This window comes from Sesamum indicum, linkage group LG3, assembly GCF_026168435.1.
Source record: "Sesamum indicum cultivar Baizhima isolate 11 linkage group LG3, ASM2616843v1, whole genome shotgun sequence".
Taxonomy (NCBI): domain Eukaryota; kingdom Viridiplantae; phylum Streptophyta; class Magnoliopsida; order Lamiales; family Pedaliaceae; genus Sesamum; species Sesamum indicum.
In genome coordinates this window covers 3,194,003-3,219,135 of record NC_142659.1, presented here as the reverse complement: position 1 = coordinate 3,219,135, position 25,133 = coordinate 3,194,003, and the positions used below count along the sequence as shown (strand labels likewise).

The 25,133-nt window shown below is 37.1% G+C and overlaps 1 protein-coding gene across 2 annotated transcripts; it reads right to left on the bottom strand.

The window, feature by feature from the left end:
• Nucleotides 1-14,108: 14,108 nt before the first annotated feature.
• On the bottom strand, nt 14,109-24,221 carry LOC105157124 (uncharacterized). 2 transcript variants are annotated; one of them, XM_011073431.3, is made up of 15 exons: nt 21,240-24,221; nt 21,025-21,153; nt 20,736-20,927; nt 20,600-20,643; nt 19,377-19,662; nt 19,119-19,200; nt 18,829-19,014; nt 17,863-17,955; nt 17,231-17,316; nt 16,895-17,110; nt 16,487-16,762; nt 16,207-16,354; nt 15,954-16,087; nt 14,876-14,962; nt 14,109-14,797 (listed from the first exon to the last, which is right to left on the bottom strand). In XM_011073431.3, the coding sequence occupies exons 1-15, from the start codon at nt 23,952-23,954 to the stop codon at nt 14,711-14,713; spliced, it is 4,761 nt and encodes a 1,586-aa protein (XP_011071733.1). In that variant the 5' UTR covers nt 23,955-24,221; the 3' UTR covers nt 14,109-14,710. The 2 variants fall into 2 exon arrangements, with proteins under 2 accessions (XP_011071733.1, XP_011071732.1); XM_011073430.3 differs by having other exon boundaries at nt 19,377-19,686; nt 21,240-24,220.
• Nucleotides 24,222-25,133: the final 912 nt, after the last annotated feature.

Below are 25,133 nucleotides of genomic sequence, written 5' to 3'. Positions count from 1 at the left end.
ACCAGAATCGGATCGCAGATAATGCCTGAATTAGAAATGATGACCAACAATAACATGTTTGCATGGAGCCCACCTGATTTTAAGGGATAGATCTTGAAGTCATAGTGCATCGACTCGATATAGATCCCCATATCAAGCTAGTCAAGCAGAAGAAACGGATATTTGGGGTCGAAAGGAACAGGATCATCAAGGAGGAGGTAAATAAGTTATTGCAAGCTGGATTTATTTCAGAGATCTAATATACGACTAGGTTATCTAACATTGTGATCGTGTCAAAAGCCTCTGGAAAATGGGACATGTGTACCGATTCACATATTTGAATAAACATGCCCCAAAGACCTATATCCTCTACCTCGGATAGATCTTCTCGTAGATTCCACAGCAGGGTGCACATTGTTCAACATGATGGATGCCTATCAAGGTTACCATTAGATCTTCATCCAAGGAAGATAAGGAAAAAACTACATTTGTAACTGAAAAAGGGGTTTATTGCTATAATGTTATGTCTTTTGGTCTTAAGAATGCAGGGGCAACCTATCAAAGGCTGGTGAAGAGGATGTTCAAGGATTTGATCAGGGGCACATGGAAGTATACGTGGATGATATGCTGGTGAAGAGAAAGCTCGAAAACAACTACCTAAAACACTTGGAAAGTGCATTTGTGATCATGCGGTCATACGGGATCAAGCTTAACCCTTCGAAATGTACATTCATGGTACGAGAGGGCAAGTTTATGGGATATATGGTTAGTGAGAAGGGAATAGAAGCCAATCCTAAAAAGATCAAGGCAATCATGCAGTTGGGGTCGCTAAAGTCGGTCAAGGATGTTCAGAGGCTCACGGGAAAGATAGTGGCTTTAAATCGCTTCATAACCAGGTCAGCTGATTGAAACCTTCCTTCCTTTAAGGTTTTAAGGAAAGTGAAAGATTTAAGTAGACTGAGAAGTGTGAGAGGCCTGCCAGGAATTAAAAGCATACCTAGCGACCCAACCTTTGTTTGCTAAGCCTTTGCCTGGAGAAAAGGTGTATGTTTATTTGGCAGTATCAAAAGATGCGGTGAGCTCAATACTAGTACGCGAGGAGAAGGGAGCACAGATCCCAATATACTACGTTAGGAGAATGCTACACGAGGCTAAGAAAAAGTACATACAGATCGAGAAGTTGGCCCTTGCCTTTGTAACAACAGCTCGCAATTTTCAATTACACCCCATAGTGGTCCTTACCAATCATCCATTAAATCAAATCATGTCAAAACTAGATGTATCTGGGAGGATGGTCAAATGGACTATGGAATTAGGAGAGTTCGATATCGAGTTTCAGATCAGGAATGCGATCAAGGCCCAAGTGTCCGCAGATTTTATAATAGAGCTCGTGGAGGAACCATAGGAGGAAGAAGAAAGGTCATTACTCTATGTGGATGGGTCGTCAAACTCGAGCAATGGGGGAGCTAGAATTTTCTTGCAAGGACCCAAGGGTATCAAGATTGCAGTAAGGCTATCCTTTCTAGCAACAAATAACGAGGCTGAATATGAAGTTCTTATTCAAGGATTGCAAACAGCGTGGGAAAGAGGAATGAAACAGCTAGATGTATACACAGTTTCGCAGTTGGTCATGATGCAGGTGCAAGGATCTTATGTAGCACCCCCTTCGCTACAAGAGCTATATCTACCCTAAATGTCATACTTATAGTAATCCCTGTGTTCATATATACATTTGCACATAATCATCTAATCAATTTGCATACGTAATTCCAACACGTCATAATAGGTATTATCAACCCACAACATTATATATATACATATCAAACACCACAAGTAATCTCCATGCTTACGTTCCCTCTATACAACAAAATATGGTTTGTACTCTAACTGACAACGAGGAGAAAACAACATACTGGCCCCACCTGCCTGAGTATAGCGCGTAGACATAATCTTCAACAGTCAGACACCTCAAAGTCTACTCCTGAAAGAAAATATCAACAGAGGGATGAGCTTGCCACTCAGTAAGAAAATAACCAGCCCTATCTATATATGTATACCAAAGACAGCCAAGATAAGATAAGTAAGAAACATGCATGGAATACAGTCAATTTAATTCCAACATAATCGACTTCATCGCACCACATAGCTAATTCGCAATAAAACAACCAGTTAAACTCTTTTTCCTCTAGTTTGCTTACCAGAAGGTGATATCGTGTTTTCCCCATCTACTCAATCTCACCGTTACATAAATTCAAGTGAATCCCCTTGACAGCTGGCTCATCAATCTCGTTTCGCATCAAAGCTCTTTCATTTCGCACATAGCTCTTTTCATTTCACATCTTTTTCATATCGCAGCATCGCTCTTTTCATGTCATATTCTTTTTTTCATATCGCAGCATCGCTCTTTTCATTTAACATCTTTTCATATTGCAGCATCACTCTTTTCATATCATTTCGTCTTATAGGCTTTTCAATACATCAAGGGGTATTCACACCATAATTATATTCAATTTCCACCACTCCCTCATTTTCACATATTACCATTCTTGTAAGCAACTAGTAACGTAAAGCCATATATCAATACATTCTCATTTTCAGACACCCACAACACAACATACAACAAATATGATATTTCAACGTGTCTTCTCATTCCACGTACACAATATCGTCAATCAAATTAAATCATTCACCACTCATATATTTTCATATAAACCAATGTCAGCATGAACCACAAATTTATATAACAGTAATATCACAAATAAATGGAACATATATAGATAATACTAATTATTTATTTACCTCAACCTCACAACGTTTCTTTCTACTCAATTGCTAATTGTCAGTCCTTTCACCTCACCCCTATATCCTATAATGAGTTATACCACATATAATTAATATATCGAAAATATCGTAATTTCTTTTAAATATAATATTAAATTTTATTCGTACGATTTTCAATAATTCTTTAATACTCCACTTCTATCGAAATATAAATCTTCGTTCTAGTTCTTCTCGATAACTAGACACTATAGGCTTCATAAAAATATTTATAATTTATCAAGTGATTCATAGGAATTTATTTAACGAAATCCCTTATACATTTATAAATATCATTTTTAATAACATCCTTAAATTAAATTATCATTAAAACCTCATTCTTCCTCTTTAACAATATATTATTTCTTAAGTATAGTTTTCGGAATATTTCTACGGATTTTTTATCAATTTCTCGCTATTATATAATTTAATTAAATAATAATACGTAGAATTGCGTATTTAGTTAACAATTCCGATGGAATTATATAAAATAGCTATAGTAATATTTAAATCTAATGAATTTAATAATCTAATTAACCAACGACATCATTTTTATATCCGATTCTATATTTAATTAGACACTATTTTAAATAGCCAAACCTGTAAAATATTTGTATTAAATAGTACATAGCTCAATATAAATTATTATAATTTCGCCGAGAGAAGTTGCAATTTCCAAATGTTTGTGTTGTGTGTGTACTGTAATTGGGCATGTGTGTGTATGGGAAATAAGAGAGGAGAGAGAAGTGAGGCGGTGGGTTGGTGGGCCTCTCCCTCTATTTCATACATACATATATATTATTATTTACTAAGTTTATACATTATTTACTAATATATATATGTATATACATATACTAATATATGTATTATGATTTACTAATATATATACATAATACATTGTGTATATATATATATATTTTAGAATTTTCTCGAAATACCCATTACGTCCTTCCTAAATTTCCTTAATTAATATAAGTTGTCCCCAAATATTATAACGAACTTCAATTTAATCCGTTCAAGTTTTATTATATTCCAATTATGGAACATAATTTATTTACTAATTAACTAAGTTTCATAAAAATTTATCAATTAATCCCCTAATTATACATTATAATCTTTGGGGCGTCACCATGCAATACTTGAAGAGGGTGAAAGAAATGATGAAAAAGTTTTACAAGTGTCAGGTACATCAAATTCCGAGGGAAGAGAATGCGAGAGCAGATGCCTTGTCTAAATTCGAAGCTATGGTATCAGGGATCAAAGAAATGAAGATCGCAGTAATGGTTAAGAAAGCCCCAAAGATAGAGGAGAGTGCAATCAACAAGGTTGAAGAAGTGGGACCGTGGAAAACACCCTTTGTATTTGAGAAGTATGATCTTACCAGACAACCCCATCGTTGCAAGAAGGATGCAATTCAAGGCAAATAGGTTTACACTGTTGGAGGAAAAACTATACAAAAGGACAACTGAAGGTTTATTGCTTAAGTGTTTGGATGAAGAGATGGCCAAGTATGTGATAAGGGGATACACGAAGGAAGCTGCGGAAACCATTCGGGAGGGCGATCTCTAGCCCAAAAAATTCTAAGGCAAGGGTACTTCTGGCCCAACCTGATCGAAGATGCGAAGGAATTCTCTAAGAAATGTGAAAGTTGTCAAAAGTTTATAGCAGTATCACATGTACTAACGACCCAGCTTGAAGCTGTCAAGATCACATGTCCTTCGGTCAATGGGGAATTGATATACTGGGACCATTTCCTTAGGCAGTGGCACAAAAGAAGTTCTTGATCGTAGCTGCTGAGTACTTCTCAAAATGGGTGGAAGTAGAGACACTGGTAAAGATATCTGAGAAAGAGGTAATAAATTTTATTTGGAAAAATATTATTTGCAGGTTTCGACCTTAGTGTCGTCGAAGAAAATAGGGATCATGCGTATGCGAAAATATTACGCTACAAGAGTTTGATGACAAAAGGTTACAATCGAAGGGTGAATCCTAGGAGTTTTCAAGTGGGCGACCTCGTCCTAAAAAAGGTAGAGGTGTCTAGACATGTGGGTGAGCTCGACCGGCTTGGGAAGGTCCCTACAAGGTTGTAGAAGTCAAAAGGAAGAGAACCTACGCCCTTCAAGAAATGAAAGGGAAAGACCTACCAAGACCCTGGAAGATTCACAACCTGAAGAAATTTTACGCATAATCAAAGGTCAAGTATTGAAGTCTGAAAAGACGAGTGGGGAGTTTAGCGACTTGAGAAAGGTCAGCCTTAGGGGAAGACTCTCACGACCTGGAAAGGGTTAAGCTCATCCAGATGCCTGAAAAAGACTTTGAACAACCTGAGAGAGGTCAGGATTTCATGCTGAAGATCTTTTATAAACTTTTACGACTTGAAAAAGGTCATGTAAATTTGGAAGTTAAATGTGCCTGGAAAAGGTTCTCTTTTGTAAAGGGTCTGAGAAAGGCCCATGACCTCAAAACTACATTTTATAAATGAACTTGAGAAAAGTTATTTTTGTTCAAGTAAATCTTGCAACCTGGAAAGGATCGTTCTTGTTATTAGATTATTTAATATTGCTCAAGTACGATATTATTGCAATCTGGAAAAGATCATTCTTATTGATCAGGGTATCATAGCGATCTTGGAAAGATCATTTACGTCAACCAAAAATATTATAGTGATCTAAAAAAGATCATCTCTAATATGGTATTACAGCAATATGAAAAAGATCATTTCAGCCTGCACTTGATGATAAATTTAAAGGATTTCTTATGAGATAAGACAACTCGATGTAAAGACAAGAATATCATAGCAAAACAACATCATTGTCATTCATGGTTGTCATTTATAAAAATCGGATCGCATATAAGAACATGAGTGCATCTATTTCAACAAATCTAGTCATGATCTTTTATTTCTTCAAGCAAGCAAGTGAATTCATCTTCAATTTCAGGGGCCTAGGGTTTGGTTGGGTAAGGCTCCAGGTCTCCATTTAAAGAAAGGTCGAGCTTGGTTCGATCAGATCCTTCAGCAAACCTATTAAGCTTCTGAAGTTGAGAATGGCACTTCTCGAAGCTCTCAATAAGAAAGTCGATAGCCTTGGTCTCCACTATGTCCTTAAAAGAAGGAGCCTTCATGAAGTCGTGGAGCCCCCTGCAGACGAGCTTTGGCAATTTTGTTCTTGTGCTCGTGTGACTACAGGTAGGATAGTCGACCCTCAGCAATTCCGGCTTCGTAGCCTACTACAAAACCCTCTTTTTTGCCCTTCTCTAAAGCTACTCGACAATCTCTCTCAACAACAGCCATTGCTTCTTGAAGTTGTTGGGTGATGTCGTTTAACTCTTGCTCAGAGGTTTGAACTTTTGCTTCCAGTTGAGCTCGCAGGGGCAGCCTGCTCATTACTTTGACTCTGGGCTTGATTAAGTTGCTGCTCGAGCTCAGCAATCTTGGTATCACCCAACACTTTTTTCATGGCGCCACATCGAGCATTGCAGGGAGAGGTTATGTCCAAAAGCAATCACCTGCAAAATAACAATGAGACGGATAAGAGTAAATTAACTAAGCAAGGGAGATCGAAAGTTACCTATTCCATGTTGTGGGCGAAGTGCTCCTCCACCCGAGTGCGAGAGGTCTGAGCTAGGACCACCTGGTCGCGCTCTAAGCAGGAAGCCCTATACAACTCCTAGGAGTCTTGACCCACCCTTGTCCCCAGGATGCTGCTTGAGTTCGAGATCCCCCAGTTGGGAACTAGCTTGTCCCCCACCATCTCAGCAACACTATTGTTGGGGAATCACAAGGTTTCCCATGCCTACCACTAAACTTCTTCTTGGTTTCACAGTTTGTCCCGATTTTGGGCCTCGTTGGCGCGATCTGCTGTCTCGCGAGCCTCTTGTATTTTTTGCCGACTTGATTTGGTTGAGTGGGATCTTTTACTTTGGCTCTTGCTTTTGCTCCCACTCTTGCTCTTCCCCTTACTCCTCTTCCTCTTCTTGTTGTTGCTTGGGCCAGTTGGGGCTACCACGACTTGGACCTGAGTTTCAAATGATTGTAAAGCAAGGACTTCGAAAGGGGAGGAGACAATTTAAATGTTCTGGGTGTTCCTGATGGCTGCCTCGATCTCAACATGTGCGGCGACACAACTAGAAGGGCCGCAAGAAGGCGTACTCTCTGGAGTAGGAGGTCGGGCTTGCTCCAACTCTTCCAAAACACCGGGGGCTTGTTGGCGATCCACGCATTCATGATGATAGATTCTACAAGCAAAGGTTATGGATGTAAGTAATAGAATGAGATTGAGCGTAGAAAAAGATGAAGGAAATTAAAGTCACCTAGAGAACCCCTAACAAGGAGGGGTGCTTCAAAACTCTCTCTATAAGAAGACGTTTTGGTTGGTACCGGTATATGATAATTTAGTTTATGAGATCGCTTTCCATCACCCCCCCCCAAACATTTTAGGATTGGGCTTCGAGACACGCCAATCACACCGAAAGGACCAATTTTGACTAGGTGGGGATCAAATAAAAATAAATCTCTCACGCCAGGGACCTATGTTAGACTTGACATCATCTAAATAACGATAATTCTTGTGGGCGGTAAGGTAAAACCAACCCCTCTCTCCCGATCTCTTTGAGGTCATGAGGGAATAAAGCGACCGAAAATTGTCAAAGGTAGGCGGCAAATCCAGATGTCAAATAACCATGATGAATAGTAAGATATGCCTAATGGAGTTGGGTGATAGTTGCATGGGACAGAGATCTATCCTACTAAGAATATTATCTACAAGGCGATGCAAAGAAAAACGATGACTAACTTCTAAATACAAAATCGAGATAGAACAAAACCCTTCAGGGGGTGATGCATCCTATTAGAAAAACGGGGAATCAAGACCTCATAATCATGAAAAAAAAATTTCTGTTTCAGTTGATAAATAGGAGTCTTCACAGTACTAATGATCCTAGCCCAGGGATCCTTAGCCATCATGTGTTGGTATTTTATTTGAAGAGGGACTTCATCAGGATCAACCAACACTACTCATTGATCAATGTTCAGGACCCTACGATGAGGGGAAGGAGATCGCTAGACGTGTATAAGGGAACTAGGACCATGAGAAGTACCTACTAACTCTCTAAGGAAAGTCGTGGACGAACTCGAGCTAGACTCTGAACTAGAAGAAGACATAAGAGCATGGTAGAGTAAGTACCTGGGAGAAAGAAAGAAGATTGAGAAGGAAAATAATCTCCAGAGGCAGCTCGAAAGCGATTTCAGAAGGGCAGTCAAGAGAGTCAAATGAGGGCCTATATATAGGGCAAAAAGGAAAAAGCGTGCTTTTTTAGGAGCAATAGATGGTAACACATCAGCAATGATCTACGGTTGAGGGGCGGCGATCTGATAAACAACCGACCGACTTTTCCTAGTGTAATTAATGACACTAGAAGAAGTAAGGGAGTAATGATAGGGTAATAAGCCCCTCCTTTGAACAGAATGATGTAAATACCCTCGAATGCAGATAAATAACAAAAAAGGCACAAGATCCGCACACTTATTAGCAGGTCGAGTCACTGGATTGACACATCCAATCTGACAAGGAATTGAGACCAAAATTACTAGTCGTTGGATCTTTTAGTAAGCACTACACCAAATGTTGCCTGGGCCTACTCTATACGGGTATGGAAACTTATAAATACCGTCAATCATGATCATTTATAGTATGTTACATTTAATGTTCTTTCAACTACATTTAAGCCTTCTAGATCGTTTTCGACCTCGCTTATGCTAACTTAAGCATCGGAGGACCTTAGCTGGGGGATTCCCAGCAAACCTAATGTGCTTCTTTGTTCTCAGGATCCACTTCACATGAAGCTTAGGTTTGACTGCGACCCAACTTGCAACCATCAGTAGGTCACGATCGGACACGTTTAAGCAACTTGGATCAATCATTATTGTCCAAATAGTTTAGAGGAATTAGGATTTAGGACTCTTAAATAGTCTTCTTTCGATAGATATCTTCTAGAACTAATTTTGATTTATTATTTAAAGGATCACTTAAGTAAGGATATAAACATGTTTTCACAATAAGAACAAACAAGATTCATACTTTTATATATAGTTAATAGATAAAGATATAGATATAAATAATATAGACATAGATGTGGATAAAATAGAGATATTGTTATAACCATGGAGAAATTCTAAATTTATTGGCCAATCACTCCTAATAGAATATATAAAAAAAATATATATGTATTCTCCTCCAAATCACTTTCTTATTCTCTCAAAAGCTTATTTACAAATTAAATACATGGTGGTATTTATAGACCACCAAAATTGTGGTTACAAACTACACTAATAACTATTATAATTACAAACCATCATGGGCGATACAAAAGGGTATAACATAATGAACATTAAAAAAGAATATTGAGAGGTGTATGCATTCATATATACATGTATATATAATACTACCCCTTGAATGCATACATCTTATCATATACATCCTACCTCGTTAAAAATTTTGCCTGAAAAAACCTAATGGGATTAAATCCAAAACTAAGGAAAAGAGTACAGTTGTATAATTTTTCCCTCAATTTAAGCAAATATCTTTCAGGTGTTGAATACCAATATTATGTACGAATTATTTGAACACCTTTGTTGGTAATGCCTCCGTAATAAATTTGCTAAGTTCTGACTTGATGGAATCTATTTAACATCAACTTTGCCTTCCACTTAAAGCTCATGAGTGGAGAAAAAGTTTGATAATATGTGCTTGGTTCTATCTCCTTTAATATAACCATCCTTGATTTGGGCGATGCACGCTGCATTATCTTCATATATTACTGTGAGACTTTCCTCGACTGATTCTAATCCATATGATTCACGAACATGATGTATTAGTGATCTAATCCATACACATTCATGCCCAGCCTCATATATGCAATTAATTCTGCATGATTTGATGAGGTGTCTACCACGTTTCCGGCGTATTTGTGACTCAGATGCCTTTGATTGAGTAAGAATTGCTTCAGGGACTTCTAAAACGAACTGGAACATTTTCAGCCGTAATATTGATTTTGTGACCTTTTTGGTATCTATCAACGTTTCTAGTAGCTTGTTTGCAATACTTTGCAAATGTATGACCTGTTGAACTTCAAGATCACTATTATTTGTCCATGGATCCATAAAAGATATAGATGTTGCATTTCATGCAATATCTTTCCTTTTAATCTCCTTATCTACTCCCCCTAATGCCGGGCATATTGTTTTATCAAATTGACAATCCAAGTACCTAGCAGCGAATTGATCACCGATCATTGGTTCAAGGTACTTAATAATTGAGGAAGACTCAAAACCAACGTAAATTCTCAGTCTCCTTGTGGCCCCATTTTAGTTCGTTAAGGAGGGGATATTGGGACATACACCGCACAACTAAACAACTTTAAATGAGAAGTATTTTGTTTTTTTCTGGAGACCAATTGTAATGAAAAAAAATTATGGTAAGTGGTAGGTCTAAGATGAATTAGAGCTGTTGCATACAAAATTGCATGTCCCCATGCCGATGAAGGCAATTTTGACCTCATCAATAAGGGTCTAGCTATTAATTATAACCGCTTAATTAACGACTCTGTCAGGTCGTTTTAAGTTTGTACATGAGCAACTGAATGCTCCACAACTATCCCAATTGATTGACAATAATTATTGAAAGATTTATAAGTAAATTCTCCCGCATTATCTAACCTTATCCTTTTAATAGGATAATTAGGAAAATAAGTTCACAATTTAATAATTTAGGCTAGCAGTCTTGCAAAAGCACATTTCGTGTTGACAACAAGCTTACATTTGACCAACGTTTTGATGCGTCAATCAACATCACAAAGTATTTAAATGGCCCACATGACGGTATTATGTCTCCTTGAATTCGTTCAAGAAACACAAGAGATTCTACACTCACTTTTGTCATAGTTCATAATTAATTTTTCAAGAGAACAAGCCGAACATATGAAATCATCTTTAACGAGAAACTTCAAGTCCTTTAACGGGTATCCATGTGAATTTTCAATGATCCTATACATCATTGTTTTACCTGGGTGGCCAAGTCTATCATGCCACAAAGTAAAAGTACTTTGACCAACTGACTCGGATTAGTGATACTATGTGTTTCAATGGAGCTTATCAATGTGCCCTATAAACCAGAAGTGTATGTTCCCATTCTTTCTAAAACTTGCTTCTGGCCAGTTTTATATGTTGTAAGATACAAATATTCGATACCATTTTCATTCATGGTTTCAATATGAAAACCATTTTATCGAATATTCTTAAAACTCAATAAGTTTCTTTGTGATTTAGTAGAATATAAGGCATCATTGATAGGTAGTCTTGTTCCTTCAGGTAACGAGATAGCAGCTCTTCCGAAGCCTTCAATAAGATTACTAACTCCTGAAATAGTACCCACTTTATTCTTGTCATTAACAAGTTTGTAAAAAATTTCTTATTTCTTAGAATTGTATGCGTAGTGGCACTACCAACAAGATAATGCTCCTTGTGATTGAGATTTGTAATGGCTTGATCCATTCTATATAAATGAAATAGACATATAATAAGTAAAGGAAAAACTTCATTCATAAAATATAAAAACATTACAATATTAAAACAAATACCCTACAAATGAAAGTAAATATAACTTAACAACAGAAACATACTAATAACATATGAAATAAATCTAATCAACAAGCATGTTGAAATCCTCAGTAATGTCACCAAATTGTAAGGTCAGCTCAAGGAGATCTTTATCATCATTTTCAATAGATTGAAAAAAAATCTGACGCATCCATGTGGGTATTGTCTGAGATTCCAGCCTCAACAAAACTAGTCTCAACTTTTTTACCCTTTGCTTTCACAGAAGCCTGGTATAATTTGACTGGATGTTATCGCACGACAGGTAAGGGACCAATGTCCAAATATCCCACATCTATGGCAAAGATCTCCATTTGTAGTTTTCTCTTGTTGATTCTTTGCCTTGTTCACATTGTTCTTCTGAATATTGGGATTCATGTATTATGATTATTCCACGACCATTACCACGACTATGACCACGACCACGTCCATAAGAACGGCCCCGTGGTGAGCCATGGTATCGACCATGCCCCTTTCGTGAAGAAATAACATTTGTTTCAGTCAATGCCGCTGAATTTTTAGGAAGTGGTTTGGAACCAATGGTCGGGTGTGATGGTTATTCAGCAAAAGATGATTATTTTCTTCTGCAACAAGAAGACATGAAATCAATTTTGAATAGGTTTTGAACCCACGTTCCTTGTATTGCTGCTGGAGTACAAGGTTGGATGCATGAAAAATAAAAAATATTTTTCCCAATATTTGTTCATCCGTCACATGTTCTCCACATAACTTCAATTTTGATACAATTCGAAACATCTCAAAATCATATTCAGCAATTGTTTTGAAATCTTGCAGTCGCAATTATGTCCACTCATATCTTGCACGTGGTAAGATTACAGTCTTTTAATGGTCAAACTGATCCTCTAAACTTTTTCAGAGTTGAAAAGACTATTAAATATTAAGACTTCAGGCTCTCATGAAGATGATGACGAAGCAAAATGATCACTGTAACACAGTCTTACTCAGAAGCACTAGTATTTTTTTTTATTATTTCTCTCAATTTTGCTACTTGCCAAATACAGTTCGGCATCAATAACCTATGATAGGTAGTTTTTTTCAAAAACATCAAGAGCAACGAAATTTAATTTTCTGAGATTGGCCATTAAGTTACAAGTTAATATTCACTTTTAGCATAATATTCAATATATACATATAAGTAAAATAAAATGTATTACACATGATATAAAGTAAAAATGGAATTAAACATTTCAAGTAACATATAAGTTACCATGTAATTAATTTGAATTATTTGGAATTAAATATATTCAAGTTTGGCTTAAATCTTATAATGTTACAAATGGCAATTAAATGGTATTCATGTCAAAGTTGTTTTCTTAACAAATAAATTTTATTACCTATAAATATACTAGCAAAACATGTAAAATACATACATGGGCATATGAAAGAAAACTATGTAGGTAAAGTAAGTTAATTAAATTAACTTCAAGTTGGTCATATTTTAATAGCAATACCTTTATTGTGATATCAAAAAAAATTATCACGAATCAATTAAATAAACGAAGAAGCGTCGGACTTTTTGATTAAGCCATTATCTCAAAACACTTCAGGTGGTGAGAAAATTAAACATTATACTTATCATCGCTTCAGAGATGATATTGTAAATAGTTGGTACAAAATATTTCACCTACTACTGGAGATGATTTTAACTTATTACTTACTTAAGGAAGCAATGAAATTTTATAGAACACATCCACTTCAGGGGCTGAAATCAAAAATTGTATGCCTACTTCTGGAGGCAATATCAAATATAAAAAAAAAAATTATATATATGTCCACTTCAAGAGACATTGAAATATATAGAATATAATTACTCATATTTTATTATTAAATAATCAAAAATAAAAGCAACTTTGATATTGTAAAGGTAAACAAATAAATAATAAAAATTCTACTAGAAAAATTAATATTCTACCTTGATGAAGCATAACATCGTGCTGGTAACGTGTTATAAACTAAGAGAAATTCTAAATTTATTGTCATCACCTAATATAATAGAAAGAAAACAATATATGTATTCTCCTCCAAATTATTTTCTTATTCTCTCAAAAGCTTATTTACAAATGAAATACATGGTGAGATATATAAACCACTAAAATTGTGGTTACAAACTACACTAATAAATATTATAATTATAAACCATCATGAGGTATACAAAAAGATATGACACACTGAACATTAAAAAGAAATATCAAGAGATAAATGTATTCATATATACATATATATATGATAGATATGATTTGATTGTTGATGATGCCGCACTTTGTTTGAGGCTTTGTAGTAAGTTTTGTGAGCAGAGAGGGCAGAGGGGCTTGCTTGGTGGCGTGAAAATACCATTACCAGGTTGCTGCTATTCAAACTGACCACATTTTCAACAAGAAATTATGGCTCTGCCCTCTCACCTCATTCATCAATTATGATTATACCCCTAATATCACTCTTCAAAACGAAGTTAAAAAGAAGAAAAAACCATGGACAAACTGGTGATAGGAAAATTCTCAGGGAATCCATCATGCATAATTGTTTCTATTTACACATACTCATTCATCATCCTTTTCACTTCATTTAATACAGGAAATGAAACAACATCAAGCAAAAGCAGACATGAACAAGATCCCGATATCGGTAAAGAGCACGTCGAAACTAAAGCATAAAATTTGTATAGATTCATTTCTGCCAACATGTCATTGCATACAAGAGTTATTGACAGTGACCTAAACCAAAATTTTTCCCCAAGGAGAACTGCAAAAAGGGGAATTTCTATTCTTCACATACCAGTTCCCCAAGGGTCCGGAGATCTGATCTATACACTACCTCAAAATAATCAGATTTGTGAATTTAAGTACAAGAATTCTTGTGTACAATTTCTGTATTCTTCATCGACAGATGGTGATAGTTGCCATTGAGAACAGACCACAAGCTCCAATAGACCAGGAGGACCCTAATTTCTTAGCCATCCAGCCAAACCTAGTTCCGATTTCCAAATTGCTCAACAAATATTGCATATATTTCTAAGACTTTCCTCCTCGTATAGCACAGTTGGTCCCATTTCTCTCTGCTATATGACAGATTCTTTACCTATAATACACTACCATGGCTTCATATCGACATTGCAATTCCACATGTCCAGTTGTACAAGTAAGCCGAACACCCGCACAGGCAGAGATTGGAAAGCACCATTAGCTCAAACACTGGACAATGAGTAGCCCCGTTTTTCGCTATCAAGTAGCACATTACCAAGTAGTACTAGTTTACAGCTTCATACAAGAGGAGTTGGGGCTGTAGATGTCCTCTTTCACACATTGTAAGAACATCATTCCACCCACCAATTACCTAGTCATGACAGATAGATAAGTGCACATTAACTAAGGTGCTACACAAAATATCAAGGTGACTATAAGCAAATTATACCTTCACAGTTTTGTCATCATACATGATCCACTGCTCATGATCACGACTGTAGGCGAAACAGTGATAGTGCTGCCCATAATAGCAAACCTAACAGTGACAGGTTAAAAAATTTGGAAAAGAATAGGTGTCAACTGTATGCTCCCTAAAAGACGCACAGATAATACTTTTTTAATATCTCTATTTGTGTCAGACCATAGAAAATGATACATTTGCATCAATGGAATAATACAAGTGATGATTATATGCACACACCAAATGTGTAGGAAGATCACTATCTACTTCTTGAAAGTTTCAAAGACAATGATTCCTGGAGGCTGGCTCCAAAAAATGACTTGGGTTACGTAGGACAATCTTTGGTCTAAAATAAGATCAGAATGTACTCAGAGGGCTAGACTAACAATATCACCCTTCCATGATATCAAGTAAATGGTAACAAAAGACCACAGAAGAGGAAACATAATAGAACTGACAGGGGGAAGGTGGTTGTAAGTTATAGAAGATAGCATTCCCCAATAGTTGACTACAAAACCAGACAATAAAGGTGAAGCCTTGGAGGGGGAAAAGCATACAATAACATAATCGAGTGTTTTCCATTGACGAAAAATTCCATTTCTTTTTAAATATAGCTGACCGTTTCTTTCCAAAAAAGCCTTAGCTCTATATTAGATCGTACAATATTCAACATCATTTAATAGAAGGCAAACTGAAAAAGAAATGTGCAAAGCACCATGACAACCAATTCACCAAGTAGCGGAGTATTCTTGACATTTGAGAGGCATTAAGTTTTTATTCACAATCAGGATATATTACATTAACGAACTAACAAGCTACATAACAAATTATATATCAGGTTTTAATTCCCATAAGTCATCCTTCTGTGCCACCCTTTTGTTGCCAATAAGACAAAGTAATTCAAATCTTTCTTATTTTTCAGCATCTGGTTGCTCGAGATTGAATTTTAAGGGCATTTTGCAAGATCTCAAGACGCATCTTACTAGATTACTCCACTTCATCACAAGGTTAATAGATGAACAATACAGAAATTTTGGTTTCACATTGAATAAGTAGCAAGGCATACCACTGAGACCAAGCAATGTCTATTTTGGGGATCGAGACCACGATAAAGGACACTGACATCAATCTCAGTAGACAAAGCTGCTAATGTTGCCGTTATATCTTCAATTCTCTCACAAGTATTCTGCCATCCCAGGACTAGAAAGCAGAGAAACTGTATTAGCATTTATAGACAGAGGCCCATTTTTTAGCACAATCAGAAGATAATATTTTGAAAATCAAGGAAAATGCAATAATAAAATAAGAATTGAAGTCACCTGTCGTGAAAACATGTGGTGGAGTGGAGAGAATATGGTGGATATAGTTAGGCTTCCCACAGCCACCACTCTCTGGATCACAAGCTAACTGGTGATTCATTTCAACTAGGTTCAAAAGCTCATCAAAGGAGTTGTCGGGATACATAACCTAAATTGCAATGAACGCATTGCATGGATTAACCATTTTGTCAAACACATAGATTCTTCTAAAAGTCCAATTTTACCAACTACTTGCACTATATAAGAATTAATACAGATACGTCGATCTAAAAAGACATGCCTTCATTGTTCTGAGAGCACTGGCATTGATATTATGAAAGAAAGATGTGTATTTCAGATATCTGGACTCCAAGCCACAGTTATAACAGTTCATTCTCTCAAATACGTCCATTCCAAAAATTGAATGTGCAATGCAAGAACCATTGGTGCAGTCCCAGGAGCCCATGCAGCTGCTATCTACAGATTCTGTATCAGATGTAACTGATGCAGGAGTGAATGATCGATGGAGACAATTAAATATTACCCCCAACACTTCAGAAGCATCATTCATCTGACCCTGCACAATCACCACATTTAGTCATATAAAAGTGTTTCTTACCTCATTGCGGCATCAAGGAAAATATTTAAATATACCCTGGACAAAAACAACAAAGAAAGAAACAGCCATAGTAGCACTAGCGACAGTTACCTCCTGGAAGAAATTACTATCAGGATACAAGTTGCTTAGAGCAACTCTCAAAGATGTAGGGGCAACAGCTTCTCTTCTGTTATCCTTAGATGCCATGCTCAGAGCAAAGAAGATATCATATAAAGCACATATAACACAAGGATCACCAACATGAACATGTTCAGACGATGACCTCCACAAAAATTCATCTCGGAACCGCCTTAAGTGCCATAAGGACTGAATGATAAGCAATAATAAATATCTCAGCCAAAGGAAGATAGCACCTCGACAACTAAGAACAGATGAGCAAGTGAACTAATTTATGAAAACAATAACCAGCAAGCTTTAAATACCAACCTGTATTATGACATTAAGAAAGCAATTATATTCTCCAACTTCATTTCTTAGCCCTGTTCCATATGCATCCATTTTATTAGCACCATCTGTCATGAATACATCACATGAAACACGGGTCATTTTTTCTGAAAGCCCCTTCAACAGCAATGCTGAATTAGATATTAAAGGTAATCCCTGATGTGAAAGAAATGTGTCTAACCAAAATATCAGGCATATATGAGTAAGACAGGAAATAAATGGAGGATCTTCATCCATCTAATTTTCTCCGAAATAAGAGGACAATTCGGTATCTTTGGAATAGAAAATCTTGAGTTAGAATGACAAAAAACAAAAAGAAAATGATTAGGCCACTCTGCCGAAACTTCCAGGTTCAATCTTAGGGACTCTACTGAAAGAGATCTTCTGCTAACGAATGAAAGAAACAACATAAAGTTAATATAGTAAAATGAAAAGTTATAATTATTAACTAGTCTATGTATCCAGCCCAGCCCAAGCCAATATCATCCAGTCAGCTCCAAATACAGATTTTAGTAGTATGTTGCATGTGGTAACCCGAAAAGGACATAGGAGCATGAATTTGGGCCAGAATGACAGATGAGAAGAAAACCAGAAAAAGTTAAAGAGGACAATACCAAGGCTTTGTCGAACGGCTTTCTTAAGGTCAGCTTGAAACCGTTCTTCATCATCATCCTCTCCCTGAAGCTGTCCCGTTCTTGCTCCATTCTCTACAAAATTTCCAACCATTGTAAGAACCAACCGTCTTCATGGCGTAACAACATTAGTCAAAATGAAACATGATACTGAACACAGCAAAAACTAGTAACAAACTGGCCACTAACAACAGAGCTACATGTGCTTTAATAGAGTCTAAAATAATTGACTAGAATAAACAATAGTCTGATATCTCCCGAAAAATCTACCAGAGCACCAGCGTGCCTATTACATATTGTGAGCAAATACGAATTTCCAAAATGACTGCCCATTATGTATCAATAATACCGCCAATACTAAAAGAGAGGTGAAGTGCATGCAAACTTCAAAAAGTAATTTGACCATAATTGAGAAAATCGGAAAGTTGTGATATTCAGTTTTTTCCACTTCAAGAAGTTCAGATAGGTAGTTTTCCCTAGAAAGCATTTTCAATATCAAGAAGTTTCATCATGATGTTTTTACATGAGGGGACAAAAAGGGAATACAGAATTCACACACATTGACGATCTTACCATATCCAAATTTTGTCAGCACTGCCATACTCAATTTCTTTCTCATATAAAAATTTGTCAATTGACTTTTTATTTAAAGTATATGTTTCCACTAACAAGGATAAAAAGGCACCACAACATGTGAATAGACAGGTGTATGTTATCTATATGCTCTCCAAGTCATAGGCCCTCTATAACGCAAACATTAGAGATCAACTTTTCCAGTTTTAGAAGCATTTAAATGTTAGACACTTTCAGAAAGAAAATAATCCCAATAAACAAGCCCGATGAATCAAATTGCAGCACCTCAACCCAAAAATGTGGTCAATGGTTCCATGGCAAGGAAACAAAGATGCATCCAAATTACCAACACACTATTTTCACTAAAGTACATACCTCCATCACCACGGGGATTTTGCCCAAATCTAGGTTGACCAGGATCACTATCCTGCTTGTCAGGAGTCAGTGGAGCATACTTTCCATCACCCAATTTGGTTGGACCCTTGTGCCGTCTGCTTCTCCTCCCCGTGCGTCGGTCAGAAAATAAACCACCATCCTCCACAATACTTTCATTTGGTAAGCCTGAAAAAAGGAGCATATGATGGCACACATAGAGTTAAGTCAGCTCAGACTACATAAATAAAAAGGTGAAATCAGTCTCCCGTGGTGCTAATGAAGATTGCTACCAGTTCTCAGCACATCCCCATTTGCAGTTTTTGGCACATTTTCCAAAATGCTTGCAGATCCATCCTTATGCATCAAAGGTTCCTATAGAGAAGTCATGTTATGAATCTATTAAATAGATATTATCATCTTCTCTTCTTTTAGTGGAGTAGAATTTGGAACTTTAAACCTGGAAAGGAGGCATTCTCTTCCTGTAATTATAAAAAATTGAACGTAAACGAGATTGTAGACAAGGAAAACCTTAACACGGGCAATCTCACCTTCCTCTTTTTCCATTGCTCATTGGCACACATGTCATCATTGCTTTGACTCAAATATGCATCAGGCAGTGCAGCTATTTCTGCCTTCTCAGTAGTTGTTTTCAGAAACTTTTTATGTTGCTCTGCCAGATGCTTCTGCTTTGCTTCATTTTCTATTCGTCTTTGATATTCCAAAGTTTCTTCAAGCTTTTTTTCTTCAGCTTCAAGCTCAATTCTGCGTTTGTACTCCTCTTCCTGTAGTCTTAAGGCATCATCAGCCCCAGGAATAGCACTTCCAGATACTGGGCTGTCATAAGCATTCGAAAGTAATCTGAAACAAGAGTTCTTATATATTAAAAATAAATCTCATCAGAAAAGAATACAGATTACAAGGAAGAGGGCAAAAAGTCCTCAAAAACACATGAATAATCTCTCTGAAACTTCCTGAGGTAAACACCTGACACACCTAACGCCTTCAACTAAAGAGAGGCAACAAGAGAAAGGTGCATAACTTTATGCCAAATGCAACTATTACTAGAATCATAGTCCCTAAAGTACATGTCTTCCTTTCAACCCAAATACACCGCTTCACAGCAAAAACAACTGATTTCCATAATATCTTAGTTCCTTTGCTTTCTCAGAACCTACAAACCACATCGAGATTCCATTCATTGATAGTGGATCCTCAACCATATATTTCAGAAACTCAAAAATTCTGTCCCAATCCAAATTGCCCTCACAAATGGACAAGGCAAAAAGATGAAGATGATTATATTGTATTTTACAAATGCAACATACAGAGTGCCTTATAAGCTCTGTTCATTTGTAACAAATCATTGCTGTTTAGACTCTCATGATCTATGGCCAAACGAAAGCCTTAATCTTGGATTGCACCTTTGCTTTCCAAATGGATGTTATAAAGTAAAAGGTCGCTGGTACAGGGAGAGAGCATTATATGGAAAGAAAGAATTACAGGTATAGTTTTCAGAAAGATCAACCGTCCATATTCTATAATCTACAGAAAAACAAGGATGAATTGCTAGCTGTTACACTGTCACTAGCTTCTCTATCATTTTGGTTGGTAAAGAATGAAAGTTCCAAGGATAAGAGCACCTATAAAGGATGAGATTGCGGCTTCATGGACAAGATAAACATTACCCATACCACTGCATGAATTTCACATAGTGTTTAGGATGAAATATGTGGATCTGTGAATGGACATGCTCAGGGAAAGTGATACATACATCTCTTCAGCTGTCTGATCTTGCAACTCATCACTATTAGTAGCCTGCAGAAGCAATGACAAAATTGAAAACAATTAGAATTAGTAAGCATCTTAAGGTGGATAAACATTATCAAGTCCCAGCACAAGTTTCAAACCTTTGGATCCTTGTTTTTCCGGTTCTCCTTACTCTTTTTCCTCTCTTTTGTTCTCTCATGCATGTGTTTCGAACCTTCAACTCCTGCACCAGCTCCCTTTTTTGAATCCAGAGCAAGTTCAGCTAAAAATGCCTCCCTGGCAGCATCAGATTTTTCTGTGGCATCTTTCTCTGCCAGATCCTCTAATCGTGCCTGCAAAACGGTAGAAATAACAAACCTCTAATCATCTGCAAAAGCACTAAAATATTTTAGAGGCTTTTCAGGGAAAGGTGCTTCACAGGATACTGACCCGCATAAATGATTTTACTATAGGGATTAAAATTGACCGGAAATCATGGGAAGATGCAGGCTCAAGCTTAACTTCCAATTGCTGCATCCCTGCAACTATTCGCATGATTCTTGCATCTATTTTGCTGATCTGGACATTGAGAAATGTGACATAAAACTGCAAAGCAAACACACAATAGAAAAAACAAATAAAAACGCATAAGTAAGGTGCCAAACCTCTATTGAAACTTGTTCTTTCTGCCTCTGTATTGCAACTTCTATGCAAGAGTCCACCTGATGCAGATAATCCTTTGTTCTCCAATCACCATCTTCACCAGATTCCAGGTCACAGAAATCCGACGTAACACCACTATAAGTTTCCTCAAAGCCAAATTGGCTGACGTTTAGGGACTCCGCATCTTTCAGAACATTTGTTATGGCATCTAATTCAAATCTATTACTGATAATTGAAAGTTCATTGTCATTTTCAATGAGTTCTTCCCGCCTTTTCTTAAGGACTGAGTCATAACTTCGACGAACAAAATCCGCTGCATGTTCTCTTTTCTTCCCCTCTTCCAAGCACAGATCCTCCACAGCCTGCAATGCCTCCTCATAACTTAAATGCTCACATTTTCTCTCACACAAGCCCTGCAGATGGTAAGATTCCTTTTCAAGCAACTGGAGAATTTCCAGACCTTGCTGAGCTTTTTCCTCTCTCGCACGTTTCCAGGATGTCAAATGTTCACCACTTGAGGCTCCTGTAAATATCCAGGACAATAATGCATCTGAATCAAGTACAACACCATTCTCATATTTGACATGGGATGAAATAGGTGGACTGGAAACATCACTAGAAGCAGTATCACATAATAAGCGAGGGACCTTGCAGGGAAGAAAATGCTCATCAAGCACCAAAAATGAAGCATCCTGGCTAAAGATTATCTTCTCCATAATGTCACCAACCGGCATCCCAGTGTTAGAATCATCTCCTACATTGTTTTTATCGGTATATCTATTTAGTCCGCAAGACTGAGAAATTTCCTGCAAAAATTTCAGGATCTTCTTAAGCTCCGAAGCACCCAGAAAACATATGCACAAAGGAGTTTGGTCCATTTTTGAGTTAAGTTGAGAACCACAAGCTACACCCTGGAGCTCCTCCACTGCAAAGTGTATAACCTTGCTAAGATGACTTGATGCCAAATACTTGTGTTTAATAAGTGCCTCAAAAATGGCATGGATTCTTTCCAGAAGCTTTACACGCTCGGGATCATCGGACAAAGGCCAGTTCTCATGAATTAGACTTTCCTTACTACTTTGATCTCCATCACAGTCCATCCACTCAACGTCTTCAAACTCCCTGCTATCTTGCACAGTACCATTGCTATTATCACCAGATTTCTTCTTTCCAGGTGATGAATCCCACTCATACTCATTGCAGTAAGAGTCAACAAAGCATTCTTTGGAATCCTCTGCATTGTGTCGAGAGCATTCATCAAGTAAGTCAGGTGTGTTAGATTTTGACTTTTTCTCAAGCATCCTAATTGTTGCATTTAACTCTAATGGCTTCCAAGAGCAGTTAAGAAGCATTTCAGCCCATTCATTCTCCACATTTTGGGGTAGAATAGACTGCATTTTTGGCAACAAACTTCCCATATGCTCCTGTACGACATGCTGCATGAATGAACCAGCATCAACAAACTTCTCATTGCAGCGACAGCACATCCAAAACCTCCATACTTTATTAGCTTCTCCGAAAGATAAAGCTTCATTAAGCACTTCACTCAGTAGCCCATCCTTTGATGAACTAAAATGTGCCCTTAGATCCGAAATATTAATTCTCAGCAAATCTTTCTTCCCATCCAAACTCATCGAGTTCCAATACAATCGAACCCAATCCCTTCTCTCATCTGAGGACGCAGATTTCTTCACGTTCCCACTTTTCCTTCTTTCACCTGTTCTGTGGCCTGAACCCGGAGTGGAATCCAGCCCCTTGCTATTGTTATTATTGTTATCCACATCATTTCTCAAATGAGGTGACTCAGACTTCTGCTGCAAAAGACGAGCTGCAGCCACCCTCACCTCAATTTCCTTCCTTCTCTCCTCGGGCGTCTTTGCCACCTTTTTTATCTCATTTGGCCTCTTTGCTTGAACTAACCTCAGCTCCATCGGATCTTCAGGAACCCTCCTGATTGGAATCAACCGAAACTTCTCCTCCCCATTCCCCAGATTTTTCATCCAAGTTGAGATAGATGCAATATTGGACTTCTGAATCAATGATCGGAGCTCACTTTGAACATGGGCAACTCGAGCCTCAGCAGTAGAAATCTTCTGCTGGTTCTCGTCTTGCAAACTCTCCTTGGCAGGGTCCACAGGGTTTTCAATCGCCAAAGCCCTCTCACACTCTTGCACCACCTCCTCATACTCCTTACCCTCAGTCGCAGCCTCATACAACAAATTTGCATAAAAATGTGCAAACTCAATAGAACTAGGGGACGAGACCACCGCCCTCTTTGCACTCTCAATTGCATTTTTCAAATGCCGTTGTTTGGCATTCGAATCATCAATAATTGAAGCCACCTTCACACAAACAGTCCCCTGAACACGGTGAATCAAGGCAGAGTGTGGGGAATTCTCATGTTTCGAGCACAAATCCTTCATCAACCTTAGGGCTTTGGTGTGGTTCCCCCGGCGCAAAGCCGTGAGGGCCCGCTCACACTCAAGCTTTATCGAAGCATAGGATGAAGAAGGGTTTGCATTGCTATTGCTTTCCAAATCCGTGGCCTCGGATTTTGTAGGTATTTTTCTACCCGCGTCGGCTGAATGGTCGAGGTTCGAAAGACCACCATCGACTACAGAACCGGTGGCGGAGGTCCCATCCGCCGCCTCCGCCGCCGCCGAGGGCGGCTGTGAGGGTTTGGAGCGAGGAGCGACGTTTCGCTTCTTGTGCCCCATATCAAATTTTCCGGTATCTACTTAATTGCATGCATAAATTCTACACTTATGCGTATGGAATCTATACATACATATATTCAGCTGTATCGTGATTATTGATTGTGTATGAATGCAGACAGACAGATACAGAGAGACTTACTCAGAAATCTTGGGCAAGAACGATCCAAAGTGGGGCACTATACACAAATATATCTATATACATATATATATATACAGATATATATATATATATGCATAGATGATAGTGTATTTGGGTGTGGGTGTGTGAGAAAGAACACACCTAACCAGGTGGGGTGGAGTGGGGTTGGGTGGGGGGTCAGCGGTGGGGTTTCAGAAATGAGTTAAAAATCATTTGGGTGAGAAAAAAATATTGATAATAACTGTGTTTTAGATAATATGTATGTTTGGATTTATTTTTTAAAATAATTTAAAATAAGTATTATATGTCTAATGTTGTATTTTGGGATACAAAAATTATTATTTTTTATCAAATTATATCTTTTTTATATATATTTATATATATGTATGTATTTATGCTAAAACTGTTAAAAATACCTAAATAAGGTGTTTCTGAATAATGACAAACATTGGGTATGTTTTGTCTTATCCCAAAGATAACTTGAAAACAAAAACAAACACATTGCTTTTTCATCCCGTAATTTATGAATTTTTTCTTTTAGTACCATTAATTATAAAATATTTATTTTAAACTCCGTAGCTTTTAAAAAATAATATTTTCTATCCCATTTCAGTTTTTCATTAGATGTCTAATGAAAAATCGGTACATGTATGAGATCAAAAATAATATTTTTGAAAATTATAGAGTAAAAAGTGAGAATTCCATAACTAACAAGATAAAAAATATAAGACCACACGTGCTAAGCATGTCATTTTCAATTAAAATATCTAATGAAAAAGTGTTATGGGACCAAAAGTGCTAATTTTTAAAATTTATAAGACGAAAAATAGTAATCGCGTAACCAATGAAACAAAAAATAAAAAAACGAACCAAAAATACTATTTACTCATTTGGGTATATGAATTTTTTTCACATTTAGTACATAAGTTTTGAAAAATAATTCAATTGGTACACATTGAACTGATTATCTCCTCCTCCAATAAATTTCTAGTAGGGTTTTACTTTGGAAAAAAAAATCCTACATATATAATATTTTACTA

Excerpts from the sequence above, each read along its gene's own strand:
- LOC105157124 (XM_011073430.3), bottom strand. The coding sequence starts at position 23,954 with ATGGGGCACAAGAAGCGAAACGTCGCTCCTCGCTCCAAACCCTCACAG. Across the intron at positions 17,956-18,828 it reads AAATCCCCGTGGTGATGGAG|AGAATGGAGCAAGAACGGGA; the intron begins GTATGTACTTTA and ends GAAATTTTGTAG. Across the intron at positions 16,355-16,486 it reads GTGCTCTCAGAACAATGAAG|GTTATGTATCCCGACAACTC; the intron begins GCATGTCTTTTT and ends ATTGCAATTTAG.